Source organism: Ascidiella aspersa, chromosome 3 (assembly GCF_963924565.1).
Source record: "Ascidiella aspersa chromosome 3, kaAscAspe10.2, whole genome shotgun sequence".
NCBI classification, from domain to species: domain Eukaryota; kingdom Metazoa; phylum Chordata; class Ascidiacea; order Phlebobranchia; family Ascidiidae; genus Ascidiella; species Ascidiella aspersa.
This window is the reverse complement of record NC_139449.1, coordinates 36279554-36293967: the sequence shown is the minus strand read 5'-3', so window position 1 is coordinate 36293967 and position 14414 is coordinate 36279554. Positions and strand designations below refer to the sequence as shown.

Sequence of the window (14414 nt, the reverse complement as noted above, 5' to 3'; positions counted from 1 at the left end):
CCGAGGGTATATTCAGGCCCGTGGGTTGATTGTATTTTGTAACGTTTTCTCTGCAAGTTTTCAGGTCTTTGTTGAATCACAATAAAAGTAAACTCCTAACTGCCCTGCTGTTTTTCAATGCCTTCCTGCTAAATCGTAGCTTTCTAACAAGTGTTTTTTATCGCCTATTTTTCTATCTAAATCGTTGAGTTGTGTCTTTCTATAAATAAAATTGTAACGGCAAAATATATGTACATTTTTTAGCGCAAACTTGCTTTAAGGTATACGTTAAAAGGCTACTAAAAGTTTGCGGGCTTAAGGTTCATATTGTACAACTAAGTGGAGACTTTGGATTTTGAAATACCTTTTTACTTTTTCAAGGTTACTTTTTTACAGGTTAAAGTTAAACACACGGGAGTTTCGACTCTTAGCGTAACAATTACTCTAGATAAACACAGTACTACTAACTTAAACACTCTACAGAATCGTACATAACGACTATAACAAATTTTCGAACAGATTTTACTCAATATTCGTATGGGAAATAACAAGAAAGTAGCGTGTTTTGTTGGTCCACGTGGATTTATATGGCATGTTCGAAAATCAGGTGGAACGACATTGAATTGTATTAATATCTTGAGAAGCGTTCGCACAATTGTGCTTCATTTGTACTGACCTAGAACGACCCGGCCTAGAGCGAAGGACGGTTGTGCAAAAGCTTGCCAAGATTTTATTACAATTTGTCGTTCCACCTGATTTTCGAACATGCCAGATAAATTCACTCGTAAATTAAATTTTCTCACCTAACAACGAATTCTTCTTCCTCCTTGATCTTTCTTTGAATTATTGTGGCAAGAGATCGGCTGTGTCTACCAAGCATGAATCCACAACGAAAAGGTCACTTGGCCTCACATACGTTCCCTAACAATCGCCGATATGCACCTGTCAGATGCATAAAGGAACGTTTATAAACTTAAGCATTACTTTTGATTGTTATTGTGAAGCCTGTATGCATGTTAGACAAAATAAATTCCTGAAATAATTAAAAATGCCCTCATTTTTTTAAAGCACTTTGATTAATGTAACAGATACGCAAAGCAACCAATAGAAAGTTACACATAGTTTGGACTTTATTAAAAAAAGAAGCTTAGAATGTTTTCAGGACGACATTCATTGTTTACCAAAATAATAGCATAAACTTTATTTGTTTTACAGTAATATATAAATTAATAAGTGTGAATTATAGACATTTAAAACTTTAGCAGTGTTTTTATGGTCTTTACGGAATGATAATACTTAAACATTTATCAAGATAGTTTTGTTACTTGTAAAAATAACAACAAACGAAATATTTTTCTCCCTAATCACTCGATTCGCACATCAAACAATTATCGCCGTTTGTCGCGTCACAATCTCTAAACAAATCGCCGAAAATTGGACTGGGTAATGGCGCGGGAACGGCGGGCTGCCATTGGTGCGAATCGTCGCGCGCAAAAACAACAACTCTATGACGGGACAAGGGGCCAAATAAAGGCTATGGTTACATCACAGAGACGCGGCAAACACAGGTGGGACATAATTACCGTTCTAGACCTTGCGTGCGAGCCTGGATCTCTGTCGGGCGACATTAATGCATTCTGGTAACATAAGCAAGGTAATTGCGATGTTATCAAAAAGCGCGCGTAATTGGAGATGGGCGAACGCATGCAGAAATTGGAGCAATTTCGGCGGCTATTAAGTCATTCTAGCGTGTGCGAAATGCGCCCTAGCGCTCGCAATTACGCCGAAATTATTCCCCCATCCAAGGCAACGTGATCCTGGCTAATCGCGCAGCCAACCCGAGCATGCTTGGCGCTAAGGTCACCCCGCTTATGGGATTTAGTTTGGGGCGAAAAAATCGCGCTATTTTTTTTTACTCTTAAACAACAAAATAGAAAGACAGACGGGTATAAAAAAATCGCGTTTTTTTATTTTTCACGTTTGAAAAACAAAATAGAAAGTCGGACGAGAATAAAAAAATCGCGTTTTTTTTGTTTTTTACTATTACGCTTAAAAAAACAAAACAGAAAGAATAACGAAAATAAAAAAAATCGCGGTATTTATTTTTTGAAACAATGCTGTTTTATTTATTACTTTGCTGATATCCTATGAAGAAGTTGTATTAAAAACTAATCACGTGAGCAAATTAAATAAAATCGGAAAACTCCAATGAAATCAACACACGCCAATGTTTTTTAACAGTTACGCGATATTTATTTTTTTTAAATAAAATAGCGAAAATTGCACAATGAAAACAAATTATAATAGGAAGGTTCTTAAGCAGCTAACGACCATTTACTTTGTGTATCGCCATGCTTCCTCTTATTAAAAAATCGCGGTATTTATTTATTTATTTATTTATTATTATATTTTTTATTAATAAAATAAATAGCGAAAAAACGAACAAGAAAAAACAAATCAAAATAGTGAAGCTCTCAAGCAGCTAACGACCATTTACTTTTGTATTTTGTCATACTTCCTCTTTTTAAAGCCGAATATCGCTCGGAAGATAGCAACAGTAAAAAGCGTAACATAGTCGGGACAGTTTCGGCATATTTACTTTGATAAATAACATAACGCGCCATAAAAGGACACAATTCACAAATGTTTTGCACGGTTCGTTTTTGTGCACTCCAAAGAGCAATTGCTCGCGGGAAAAAACACACGATATTCGTAGTTTAGTACTTAACCACGCACTCACGTTTTCCCAGTATAGACACGTAAAAATCGCAGTATTTATAATGCTTTGAGTCTTGTTTAAACTTGCGGCGACATCTGACGGGCGTGGGTTGGATACCAAAACTTCGAAGGGCGTTATCGCGACCGACTCCGGGGTACTGTTTCACATCGAATTAAAATGACATTAGATTCAACTTCGCAGAGAGAGCTTCAAACTTAAGCCGGGCTCAGGTTGCTGATATTTTCCGGGCTCAAGACATCACGATGTGATTTGGGGATATATTGGATTAAAGCGAAGTTAAAATGGAGAAGGTCGCCCGGATCAAGGTACATCAATCACAGGAGACGTTTTTCGTGTTATTTAAGATGGCGGATTTGTTGGCGACTTTGTGTCAGCAATCCATGAAACAATGACGAAATTTAAGTGGCTCAACGTTCGATCGAGACAGGCAATGTGCAGTTGTAATATATGCACTTTGATAGAAAAGTTTTTTTTTTTCAAAATAATTACAATGTTAAATGCAAAAAATCTGGATCATGTTGAAATTAATTTAAAAAAAAGTAAAAAATATTGTTTCATAATAAGAATTGAAATCAATCTCAAAATTATAAAACAAACAAATTGCTTTTGGAACATAATGCTTGGACGTTGTAGTTGACAATATATCAAATAGTTTTTGTAGAAAAAATAACTTAAGGTTGAATGAATATCAAAATCAATACAGAAGTAGGTTGCATTTTGTGAACATTTTGAATAAATCTTAAGATAATGGCTGGAAGTTGTAATTAGCCACGTAAAATGATCATCAAAGCTCATACAGAAATTGATAGCTTTTTATAAACGTTTTCGAAATCTTAAAATACAGGCTGGACGATTTCTTACTAATTGCGAACGCAAAACAATAGAACCCATTATGTCCCTCATGAACCACAAACCGCTTTAAACACCCTTTTAATGATGTATAATTCACACCTCAGTTCAGTCACGAACAGCAAACTTTACCTGTTTCAACGCGGGGTTACGAAACGCTACATTCATAGCCCCATCCCCCCACCCCCAATCACCCTAAACTCACCCCGCGCCCCTAATTAGAGCGAGGCGAGGAGATGGGGTGGTGCTAATTGAGTGGCCGAATAACTGGCATTAAAAAGGCGTGAAGCGAAGCATAGTGCCAGCTGCGGGAGGGAAAACGTGCAGAGTTTGACAAGCTGAACGCTTAGGGCAGTGTTTCGCAACCTTTTTTGGCGGCACCCTACAGAAATTATAAATAGCTCGCGGCACCCTTGCTCGTATTTTTGCTGAGTGGTTAACTGTAACGTTACAATAAACGAGATTGAAACAGCACCTAAACTGTGCAACAATGTTAAAAAAAAAACTTACAATTTGGCACTTTTTTCGTATGCAAAAACATTTATGAAGAAGCTTACCAATAGAGCAAAAACTGGAATCCTAAATAATTTGAAATATCTCTCGGCTTAAGCATTAAAAATGACACCCAAGAGTGCCGCAGCACCCCAATTGAGAATTACTGGTCTAGGGTGATTGGTTGCAATTACTCGGTGATTGTAGCATCTATTGTTTTTTCAGGAACAACTTGAACTGTTTCAGTTTAACTGTTTCACAAGTATAGTAAAGCTGCACACTTCGTTATTTTTTATAGTTTCTTTGTCGTGTAATATTATACCAGGTCATCATATTCTGCTTACATGAAAAGTCCAGTTCTTATTATTGTATGATACAGAGTAAAAAGGGGCCACTATTAAACTAATCTCTTAAAATAATTGAATGCATAAAATATTCTTAAGCATTTAGACTTGATCAGAAATTTATTTTTTGCACATCATGTTCCCACCCTTATTATTCCTTTGGAATAGTAAGAAGTCAACTAGATATAAAGCATTTCAAGAAAGTTCCTCGAATTGCACCAATCAAACAAAAAATCAACTTACTCTTCTTTTACTGCTTTTATGTACATGTAGTTAGGGCTAGCTGTTTTAATTGTGTTTTTGACTGGCTATTTCCTTTATTTCGCCGTTCCCGACCATATTTACTTAATCTGATGCCCATTGGCGCGAAATCCGCCCGCCTTGATTGGTTTTCCCACGTCTGCAGGCAAGCGTAACGACGTGGTCAGTGGAGCGCGACGCGTGGGGTCGTTAAAAGGTCACCGAGTAAATATTTTGCTTTTACCAGTTGATTGGGGGCGAGGCCTCGTGGTGGAGAAGGCGCGTCTTGGAGCAAAATAGGAGAGGTAGGGCGTGTGTAAAAGATTTTATCAAGGGGTTACATTGTTTAGTTTTTGTTTTGTTTACAAAGATGCCATTTATTCGTGTAGTAATGGCTGAAAAATTCGCGGCCATGCGTCCATAACTTTTTTGTGTGTGTTTTTTACGTAACGAATATTACCTCACTTTCTAAAATGCGTTTTTGTAGAATCTCTTCAGCCAAAGGCGCCATGCTTTCAATGGCACTTTCTAAAATCACAGATTTCTCGCTTTTTAGGGTTGCATGCAAATGTTTTCCTGCATTCGTCCGATACTAGGCTGGTATCGGTGCCGATCCTTTCTCAAACTAATATAGGAATCCAGCCGTGATTTGCGATTCAACGTAAGGTGTTATACTTTGAAAAATAAATATTTTAAATGTTTTAGGCTTATTTTTTTGGCTTTTTTGATTATATATATTAACATTTTGCCATTCAAAAACAAGACCGAGCCTCTTTTCCCTTTTGTGTGAAGGTCCTTATTCCAAAATACACTTTCGTGAAAAATGAAAAGAAATACAGCCACCAAATGACCTCATGTAATTGCGACCCTTGGGACAGAAATTACATTACGACCACTTAATGCCACTTGGATACAGTTTTATTGCTTTGATTTTCAGATGGTTGGATCGCTTCATAGGCGTAGCCAGGGGGGCCTGAGGGGCCATGGAAAATTTATAAATATATTTTTACCCAAAATTTATAAATATTTTACTTTTAATAATTTGTTTTGTAGCATTTATGAGCAGTACCACAACATTTGATCACAGGCATGCCACACCTTTAATTGTCATGCATTGTTACGTCACAAACGATGTAGTTAATATAACATTTACTATACAATAATGTACTTTTACTACTTTCAGACAGTTTATGCTCATTGACTGTTTTTTGAGTATTGCGCTAACACTCAGTTAGTTGCTGCTCGAAACGGTTTGCTAGCATATTTATATGTATTCGTACGGCGGTTAATACAATGGTAAAAGCTAAACAAAAAATTCCAACTTTTTGCCCCCCCCCCTAAAATGTCCCCCCCGCCCCTAAATGGCTCGCTACGCCACTGGATCGCTTAGTCATATTGCAGTAATTCTAAGCTCCAAGCGTAAAAGTAAAAACGACTCTGAACGAAAAAAAAAAAAAAATTTATAAGGCATCAAAAGTAGATGTAAACAGTGTGGTAGTCAATATGGAACATTGTCAACAATCAACATATATAGCAAGCCCCCACAAACGTTTCATGACCAACGTTATAATGACACACGAAAAAATCACAAGTTAAACTTTTTCAGAACTGCCCGGAAATTTACCCCCGTTATTCTCTTTTGAAAATTAATTGGTTAAACCCACATATCCTTGCACCATTACCGCTGTAAAAGAAACAACGAATCAAGAAAATGCGAAGATTTGACCTTTTTCTCCACAATTAAAACAATTCCCCCCTTGATCCCTTTTAGCCCCTTTCTATCTGTACCTTCCTACCTTCGTTCTGTATGTAGCCCCCCAACATCACTCGTTAAAGTTAGGCCTGAAAACCAGAGGTGGAACCAGAGGGGGAGGGTCATGATACCCCCAAACTATACTTTTTGCAAACATTTAAAACAACTTTTTTCGCGCTTTGCGTAATTAGACTAGATATTGCTGCAATAAGTATTTCAAATTTGTTTTTATGACGTCACATAATGTAACTTTGTGACGTCATACCTAAAAATTGGCGAGCCCTCCCCCCAAAAAATCCTCGGATCCACCCCTGCTAATACTCTACCTCCTGTATCTAACTTCCTGCCTCAGAAAGTATCGCTACTTCTGTGCAGCGCGTAATTGGCAAGCTATTGTCAAAACAGGAACGCTTAATTGAGGCGAGCTACTTAGCGGGGAGTGCGGGGGGTTTAAGTTCACTTGGGAGGCATCGACCCATGCTCTGCTCGCCCCAATCGCGACTCCCCGCTCAAGAGCTGATAGTAATTCGGCTGATCGCGTTGATATTTGGACGGAAAATGCCAAAATGTGACCCCTGCCTGCGAGTTAAACTATACCCAGGAGCTTTTTACAGATTTTTTTTGTAACAAGGACTCTACTGGTAAAGAGATTTCTAATGACTTGGTGGATTTCTTAACGGTATTTTTTTCGTTGTTTCACAGTCTTTGTTCTTTATATCTAATTGATAAAAGTCAACTATGTCAGTCTTCACACAAATCTAAACAAACTACTCTGGGTACGATTTCTCAACAGTATATTAAATGTGCAATCATTTTCTTTATATTACCGTCTGTTTTCGTTTTTAAGTATAGGGGAAACTGTTTCAATCTTTATTAAGCAGGCCTAAACAAATTACGCTAGGCCACATTTGCAGCTTTGTTTGTTTAGGGGCGTTTAGCATCCCATGCAATTATGAGGTGGCTGTTGTTCCGCAGTGAATACAAGCGCACGCAAATAGTCTGGAAAGTTAAAGAGGAAAGTTAATACAAACCTTATGCTTAAAATTACTTCAAAAGTAACAAAATTATTTGTGCTAAATGCAACGTTTCTCGGTAGTCTTTTTACTAAATTTTATTTGTCTTATTTTTTTTATATATTTCATGGTTAAGAATGACGTCAAGGATATTGATTAGTAACCCTTTTCAATGGCTTTCTAAAAAGTTGACAAAAAACTGAGAAATAGCTCTCTTGCTCCACTGGTGGTTAACATGTTGGTTGTTTCCGAAAAAAATTTGCAACAATGTCTACTTTCCTGAATAACCACATGAAAATATTTGTTTATTTACACTATGCTTATGTCTGCAATGTAGCTTGATAATGTCAAAGGCAAAAAGGTCGAGTAGATCGACATTATTCATTAACTGATAATGACACAAGTAGGAAATGTCTTTATCTAGAATTCTCAATGATGTCGGTTTACTCGACATTTTATTTTAAGCAACGTATTTATTGTCTCTTCAATCTTTATCATAAATTAACCCAAAACTGAGCAACTAATGCATGTTTCTTTCCCGAGACCCAATCCCAGGGTGCCAGAGAGGGCTCTCCAAGGGGTAGCGAGTAGGGTCCTTAAACATAGATAAATAACTGATTTCGTTTCACAAAGTTCATGAACTTTGTTTTTGCTCACCACCTAACGCGGCCACTAAAACACTCAAACCAAGCGATATAAAAGAACCACCGAGAAAAATAACTATTTTAGCTTTACCTTCCAGACATAAGTTTTACATAATTTCGGTTGGTTATTACATGGGAACAAAGTAAGTATAAATATAAATATAAACTTCCTATAAGCTTTAATTGTTGGTAATCTGCCGTTAGACTTCTAAATAAAAGTTTTGCTAAATTTGTTATCTAGAAGTTAAACACAACAACCACTAGTATCAAAGCTTAAAACATATAAAAAATTATAAACAGTACACTTGCATGTGCTTGGCTAATTTTCTACGTCTAACTGCCAATCTCTATCCACAATCTTTGAAAATCATAAAAACATTTTCAGTTTTAATGAATTAAAAAACCATTACTTTTACTAAATTAGCCCAATGCTGTTCCATTTAATCATTAGAGCTGCTGCTGTTCAGTTTAACCAAGCATCAAATAACAATGATATCCTAATATCCTATCTACTTTAGAACAAACAAAAAAATCAGACAATTGCATATTCTATAACAATTGTTTTGCCTTTGTTTGGTCATAATTGAATAAAAATTGACCATAATATTTTAATACTACAATTGATTTTTGAAATGGTAAGTAGCAATTACATTTTTGTTGTGGTACGTTTTCACCTTTTAAGAAAAACCCTTTCTAAAAAACAAACGTGCTTGATTGCACGAGAGCTGGTTGTTGAGTCGTTTCTCTTTTTTACTTCCAACATCACAAATTGCTCGATTTAATAGTATTTTTTATTTTGGGGGTAAACATAAAACACAGTGAAAATGGATATGGCTTTCACAGTAGTACACGATTGAAAAAACACTGACAATATTTAAGCGACTTTTGAAACTTGCAAATACAGGTTGTGAAAAAAACATTTCAAATCAAAAACTGCGAACTGGTACCGTACAAAAAACCCACAGAATTCACTTAATTTCCAAAGAACAACTTGATGCAATTAGTGAGAGTTTACAAGAAAATGCAAAAAATACGCAGTATGCAAGTGTGTGTTATATCTCTTTATGGAAACACGCACTTGTTATTTTATTCGTAATATAAACCGTATATCATGGCAATCGCGTAAAGCGTCGTGTTTTGAAACCGGACGGTTGCGAAAGAGTCGGTTTTATCGTTCCACAAGCACCTACTGCCAAGGTATACACCAGGCCTTTCCTTGATGCTGCCAATGCTGACCACGACCACGTGCTTGTACCGCTTGTAGTTCTTTGCTTTAAGAGCAGCTGATATTTTGGCGGCTATGTCTTGGCATTCGCTCCTGCACATATCAGGGTTGTAGACCTTCTGGTCGAGGTGCTGTTTCAAGATGGCCGACGCCGTGCCCTCTATTTCGTAAGACTTGAATCTTGCCTGAAAAGAGATGCAAATAAAGTAACTAAAAGAGAGTCTATCAATGTATTATAAATTACATTGGTTATTAAAATCGCCTGGAGATTGTTTTGATGCGTTGTTACAATCACCTTTGTTGAAACAGGTCAAATGACAAAATGCCTGAAAGATTAAGTTTTACACAAAAATGCTTAAAAAATAGGTTTTACCAAAATGCCTAAAAGATTAGGTTTTACACAAAATGCTTAAACGACCAGGTTTTATACAAAATGCTTAAAAGATTAAGTTTTATACTAAATGCTTAAACGTTTAAATTTTGTTAAAACACTTTTAACGTTTCCGAGCACCTAGGAAAATTGTTATACCGGAACGCTTTTCCGGCCTATTTCAGATGTGTAACAAATTAGCAACATGAGACCCTGTTCTGATGTACTACTTATTTTATAATGGTCGGGAAAGTCACAAAAATACCCTTTATGGTAGAAAAACGCGTTTGATTGTGTATAAAGGCTAAAAATCACAGCGTTCAATCAGCTCGGATCGGCACCGATACAATGCTAATATAAAACGATTTCCAGTACTACCACTTGGCATCAGATACCGGATTTGTTCCACACTATTTTTTTATTGTTTTATTTTTTTGTCGTAGATGTCAGAAGTGAAGAGGTCTTAGTAGAAGATGATCTTTTATTTTCCGATTTTTGATTTATTTTTAGTTTTTAAAAGTTAATCTTTTATCTGTGTTCTATTTAAAACAAACGATATTCGGATTAGGCTAACTAACAATGAACCAAAAAACAGTGTTAAAAAGGAATGCAAAATATGGGAATTATAATTAAATGCAGTAAGAAGAATATGAAAGCTTATAAAGAAGTAGGTGGCATTCAAAGGTTTCGAATAACTCTTTAATCATTACAACAACTAGGCTGCTTATGTATGGGCTTTGATTTTCTTATTAGATTTAACTAAAACATCTAATATGCTTAAAAGATTATATTAAAATTGCCGATTTCGCTCAAACCACAACTCAAATTAAAATTGCATTTAGTTAACTGAAGGATATTTCAGTTTAAAAATTGATGTCCCTTAATGGTAGGCCTATGCTAGTAAATGGTTATATTCCTTGTAGCCATGCTTATATAAAAATAATAAAAGGTTCATTAGTAGACTATTTTAATTTAGAAACTGTGCGAACCCCTATTTATATATAGGTAATTTTATCTGGGGAATTTCCCCACTCATTTCCAAACAACTAGTTCTCTAGCGCCAACTAGCAACTAACAGATTTGTGAAATAAAGTTAAGAGGGTAAGAAATAGTTAATTATGCATTTTACAACGTGTTTGTACTTTTAAAAAGCATTTCAACAACAGCTATAAAAAAGTTGGAAAAATTGGATAAGTTTATCCTGTGTAACCCGGAGAATTAATATTGTTGAAAAACTAAACCTTGAGTTATAAAAAAAATCAAAAAACCGTACTAAATCAAAAAGCCGTACTTTTATTGCCCTTCAAAACTCGTTTAAACATTTCGTTTTTATAAATATAGTTAAATCGCATACATCTGGGTCCATCTTGTAAGTGTTCTCGTACTGGACTTTCTTTGGTTGCATTACGAACGACGCCTCACTTGCTGCTCGCTGCGATCGCATTTCGTCAGTAGCCCCTGCAAGTAATGAGGTGCTTTAGATCAGGGGTAATCAACCTTTTTGCGATGCGGACAGGTTTACAATTGAACTTTTGTCGCGGACCGGCATTAAAAAAACAACAATTGTTCAGTAAAGAAAATATAATGTTGCACTGAATATGTGAATAATGGAAATCACCTTGACCCTTGCAAGATAAATGTCGACCTTAATTCCTGATCAGGTCAGACACAATTAATAAATCTTAAAAGATATATATATATATTTCGCCAACTAAGGCATCGTCAGTATATCTGAATAAAAACAAACGCAACAGTATAAGAATAAGTCAGAAACATTCTCTAACCCTAATATACTGTTTGCATTGTTTTCGATTCATGCTCAAGGGATATCGATCAGGAAAAGGAAATATATTGCAGCTTTTTTCAATGAGAACTTTAAGCTTGTTTTGACGCAAATAGATGTCCCCATCTAGGAATTATTGAACTTAACGAAACTTGCGAGAGATCACCGACCGGCCAAGCAGTTTAACCCAGCCCGCGGATCATTTCAATAAAACTTCTTTGCCTAAATTACACTTGTATACCATTATCACTTATTCCTACTCCCACCAGCTTGTTAAAATAAAGACATTTAGAGCGATATTTTAATAGAAGTTACACTTTTTTATTAAATAAAGCCTAATTATGTATTTCAGATCGGTTGCCGACCACTGCTTTAGATTACAAAACTTAAATTTCACTGTAGTTTGGTACTTTCGCTTAAAATATCGGCATTTTTTGACCGTAGACACACTTTCTAAGTGATAAAATCAAAATATAGTTACAAAAGTGATGCAAGGTCGGATCCAGGGGCACCAGGACATGTGTAAAAATAAAAAAAAACCTAAAATATCGGATAAAGGGCGACGAAAGAATTATTCCTACTATTATTAAGATAAAGTTATTCCCAATAAAAATGACGTCACTTGATATCAGATCGGAACCCGATATTTTTGTTAAAATATCGGGTATCGGTATCGGAATAAAATGCCAAGTATCGGAAATCCCTTTAACCCAGTGTTTCTTAACCTTTTTCACTTGGGGGCGCACCTAGAGACATATGAAAAAGCGGCGGCGCGCCTTGCGAGCGAAGTTAAAAAAAAAACCTTACGAGCGAAGCAAGCGCGAAATTTTTGAGGTGTACCAATATTTGTCTTAAATTGCTTGCATTTTTTTATTATATGGGTTTTATAGTTGCATATCTTTAAAGGGACTTCCAGCCTTTGAGACTAAAAACGTTATTTTGTCCATTAAAGTCTTAATCCAATTAATTTTGGACTTATTTCGACATGGTTTTTCCTTTTGCTCGCGGCGCACCAAGCAGCCTTCCATGGCGCACCGGTTGAGAAACTCTGCCTTAAGCTATGATAAATTAGAATAGGGTTATACCAGTTTGATCACATAAGCTTACCATCGTCCATTGGTGAATTATCAGTTGGTGCGAGCAACTTTCCCTTGGATTTGTCCAGCTTCATTTTTCTTCCCTTGTTCATCTTTCAGTTTGTTACTAGTTGCTGCTTTTACTAAAAAATCACCTTTGGAACAAAATCAGCGTACAGTAAGATATAATGTTGTTGTACCCTCGTCAAAACCTAATACCTGTCACTCAAAACAGCTAATAATACCTGTACGATCAGAACGGCTAATACCTGAGATTCTAATACAGTGGTTATCAACTTTCTATTGGTTACTGTACCCCAAAAAATCGTAAACACATCGCGGAACTCCCAAACGAATTTACAATAAGTGGTTTACTGTAACATTCAAATAACTGGAACAACATAATTGACTCTACACATGAAGGAAAACTATTTATTGGACCTTCATGGACACCCTAAAACTAGTTCGCGGACCCCAGTTTAAGAACCCCTGTTTTTAGCGTTATAAATTAGCAAGGCTGCCGCGGCATCCGGGTTGGGAATCACTATTCTAACAATTTCATATATTCCTCTTAAATTCTCACAATTTCAAACAAGTCACTGACTCTGTAAACCATTTTTACCTATTAAAATTTACAGCATCTCTTTGCAAAATAAAGCTGTACATTTTGACCCATTTGGATAACTTCCATACCACCAGCACCATACAGCGCTCAATAGCTTTAGCCGCAATTACAGAGCTTTCGAACAGCTATCTGATTGCAAAATTTGCAAAGACCTTTTTGCAACGGCAAGGAAAAAATTATTGTTAGGCTTTGATAATTTGTTTTGAACAACCAAAAAAACACATGTTATCATTAAAAACGTCATCATTCAACGCTTTGGAGCTTACGCCACCTATACAAGGCTTATCTGCTTTTATTATGGCTTAGAAGGCTTATTGGTCGTGCTATTGCCAAGTTCACGGTTGATGGTTACTATTGATACAAGATTCATTTATCGAGAGTAGAAGCTACATCAACAATGTCGCGTTTGCGATACAATGCGGCTAGCGATACGCTACGGTGTGTATTGATAGTATAATCGCCATGTATAGGGCGGTGTACACTTCAAACGCTAATACACCCGATATATTAAAAGGGTTCGCGTTGTCAGGCGAGACACGCCATTGGTCTTTTAATATTGCGTATTCTGGGGTCTTTCTATTTAACATTGGCCAAACACGGACATAATTCTATTGACTTATAGGCGAGACATAATATGCGATGACACAGAATGGAAATATGACGTCACTAATCGGCAATTGTGACGTCACTTGCTACGGCGAGCCAAACTGCGACTATGTTAGCATTCAATAAGATATCTATGTTAAGATTTAATAAGACATCTATGTTAAGTCTCAATAAGATATCTATGTTAAGATTCAATAAGATATCTATGGTAAGGTGGTAGGTCTATTGCAGAGCTCGCTTGCAGAGCTGGAAATGTAGGCCTAAGCTTTAAATTGTGCAGCTGTATAGAGGCATTTCGAACCCTGTCGTCTGGATACCAATAAGGTTAACTATTACGTCTTGCTGCTTACTAAGAAACACAATTAACACTTAGAAAAACAAGTTCAACACTTGCATCATCCTGACTAAGACGCTTCGATACTAACTGATGATGGTGCAATTGCGTATCGAAACATCAAACAAGATGATATTGATCTACTCGACCTTTTTTGTCTATGATTTTCTACTCTTACTACAAGCAAAAAACGTAAATAACGCAAATTTTTATCGTAGCTCAGCTAAAATGCTATCAGAACTGCCGCGATCCCAATATAACACACCACAACAGGCCTTAACCCTAGAGCGCCGTTTGTTTTCGTCTATTCCGGTCACAAAAGGCATCAGGAGCCAATATGT

The 14414-nt window shown here is 36.3% G+C and overlaps 1 protein-coding gene across 1 annotated transcript; it reads right to left on the bottom strand.

The window, feature by feature from the left end:
* Positions 1 to 8827: 8827 nt before the first annotated feature.
* On the bottom strand, positions 8828 to 12666 carry LOC146162765 (dynein light chain Tctex-type 5-like). Its single transcript, XM_083385467.1, has 3 exons — positions 12540 to 12666; positions 11004 to 11107; positions 8828 to 9464 (listed from the first exon to the last, which is right to left on the bottom strand). The coding sequence occupies exons 1-3, from the start codon at positions 12619 to 12621 to the stop codon at positions 9141 to 9143; spliced, it is 510 nt and encodes a 169-aa protein (XP_083241593.1). The 5' UTR covers positions 12622 to 12666; the 3' UTR covers positions 8828 to 9140.
* Positions 12667 to 14414: the final 1748 nt, after the last annotated feature.

Excerpts from the sequence above, each read along its gene's own strand:
- LOC146162765 (XM_083385467.1), bottom strand. The coding sequence starts at position 12,621 with ATGAACAAGGGAAGAAAAATGAAGCTGGACAAATCCAAGGGAAAGTTG. Across the intron at positions 11,108-12,539 it reads TAATTCACCAATGGACGATG|GGGCTACTGACGAAATGCGA; the intron begins GTAAGCTTATGT and ends CATTACTTGCAG. Across the intron at positions 9,465-11,003 it reads CTTACAAGATGGACCCAGAT|GCAAGATTCAAGTCTTACGA; the intron begins GTATGCGATTTA and ends ATCTCTTTTCAG.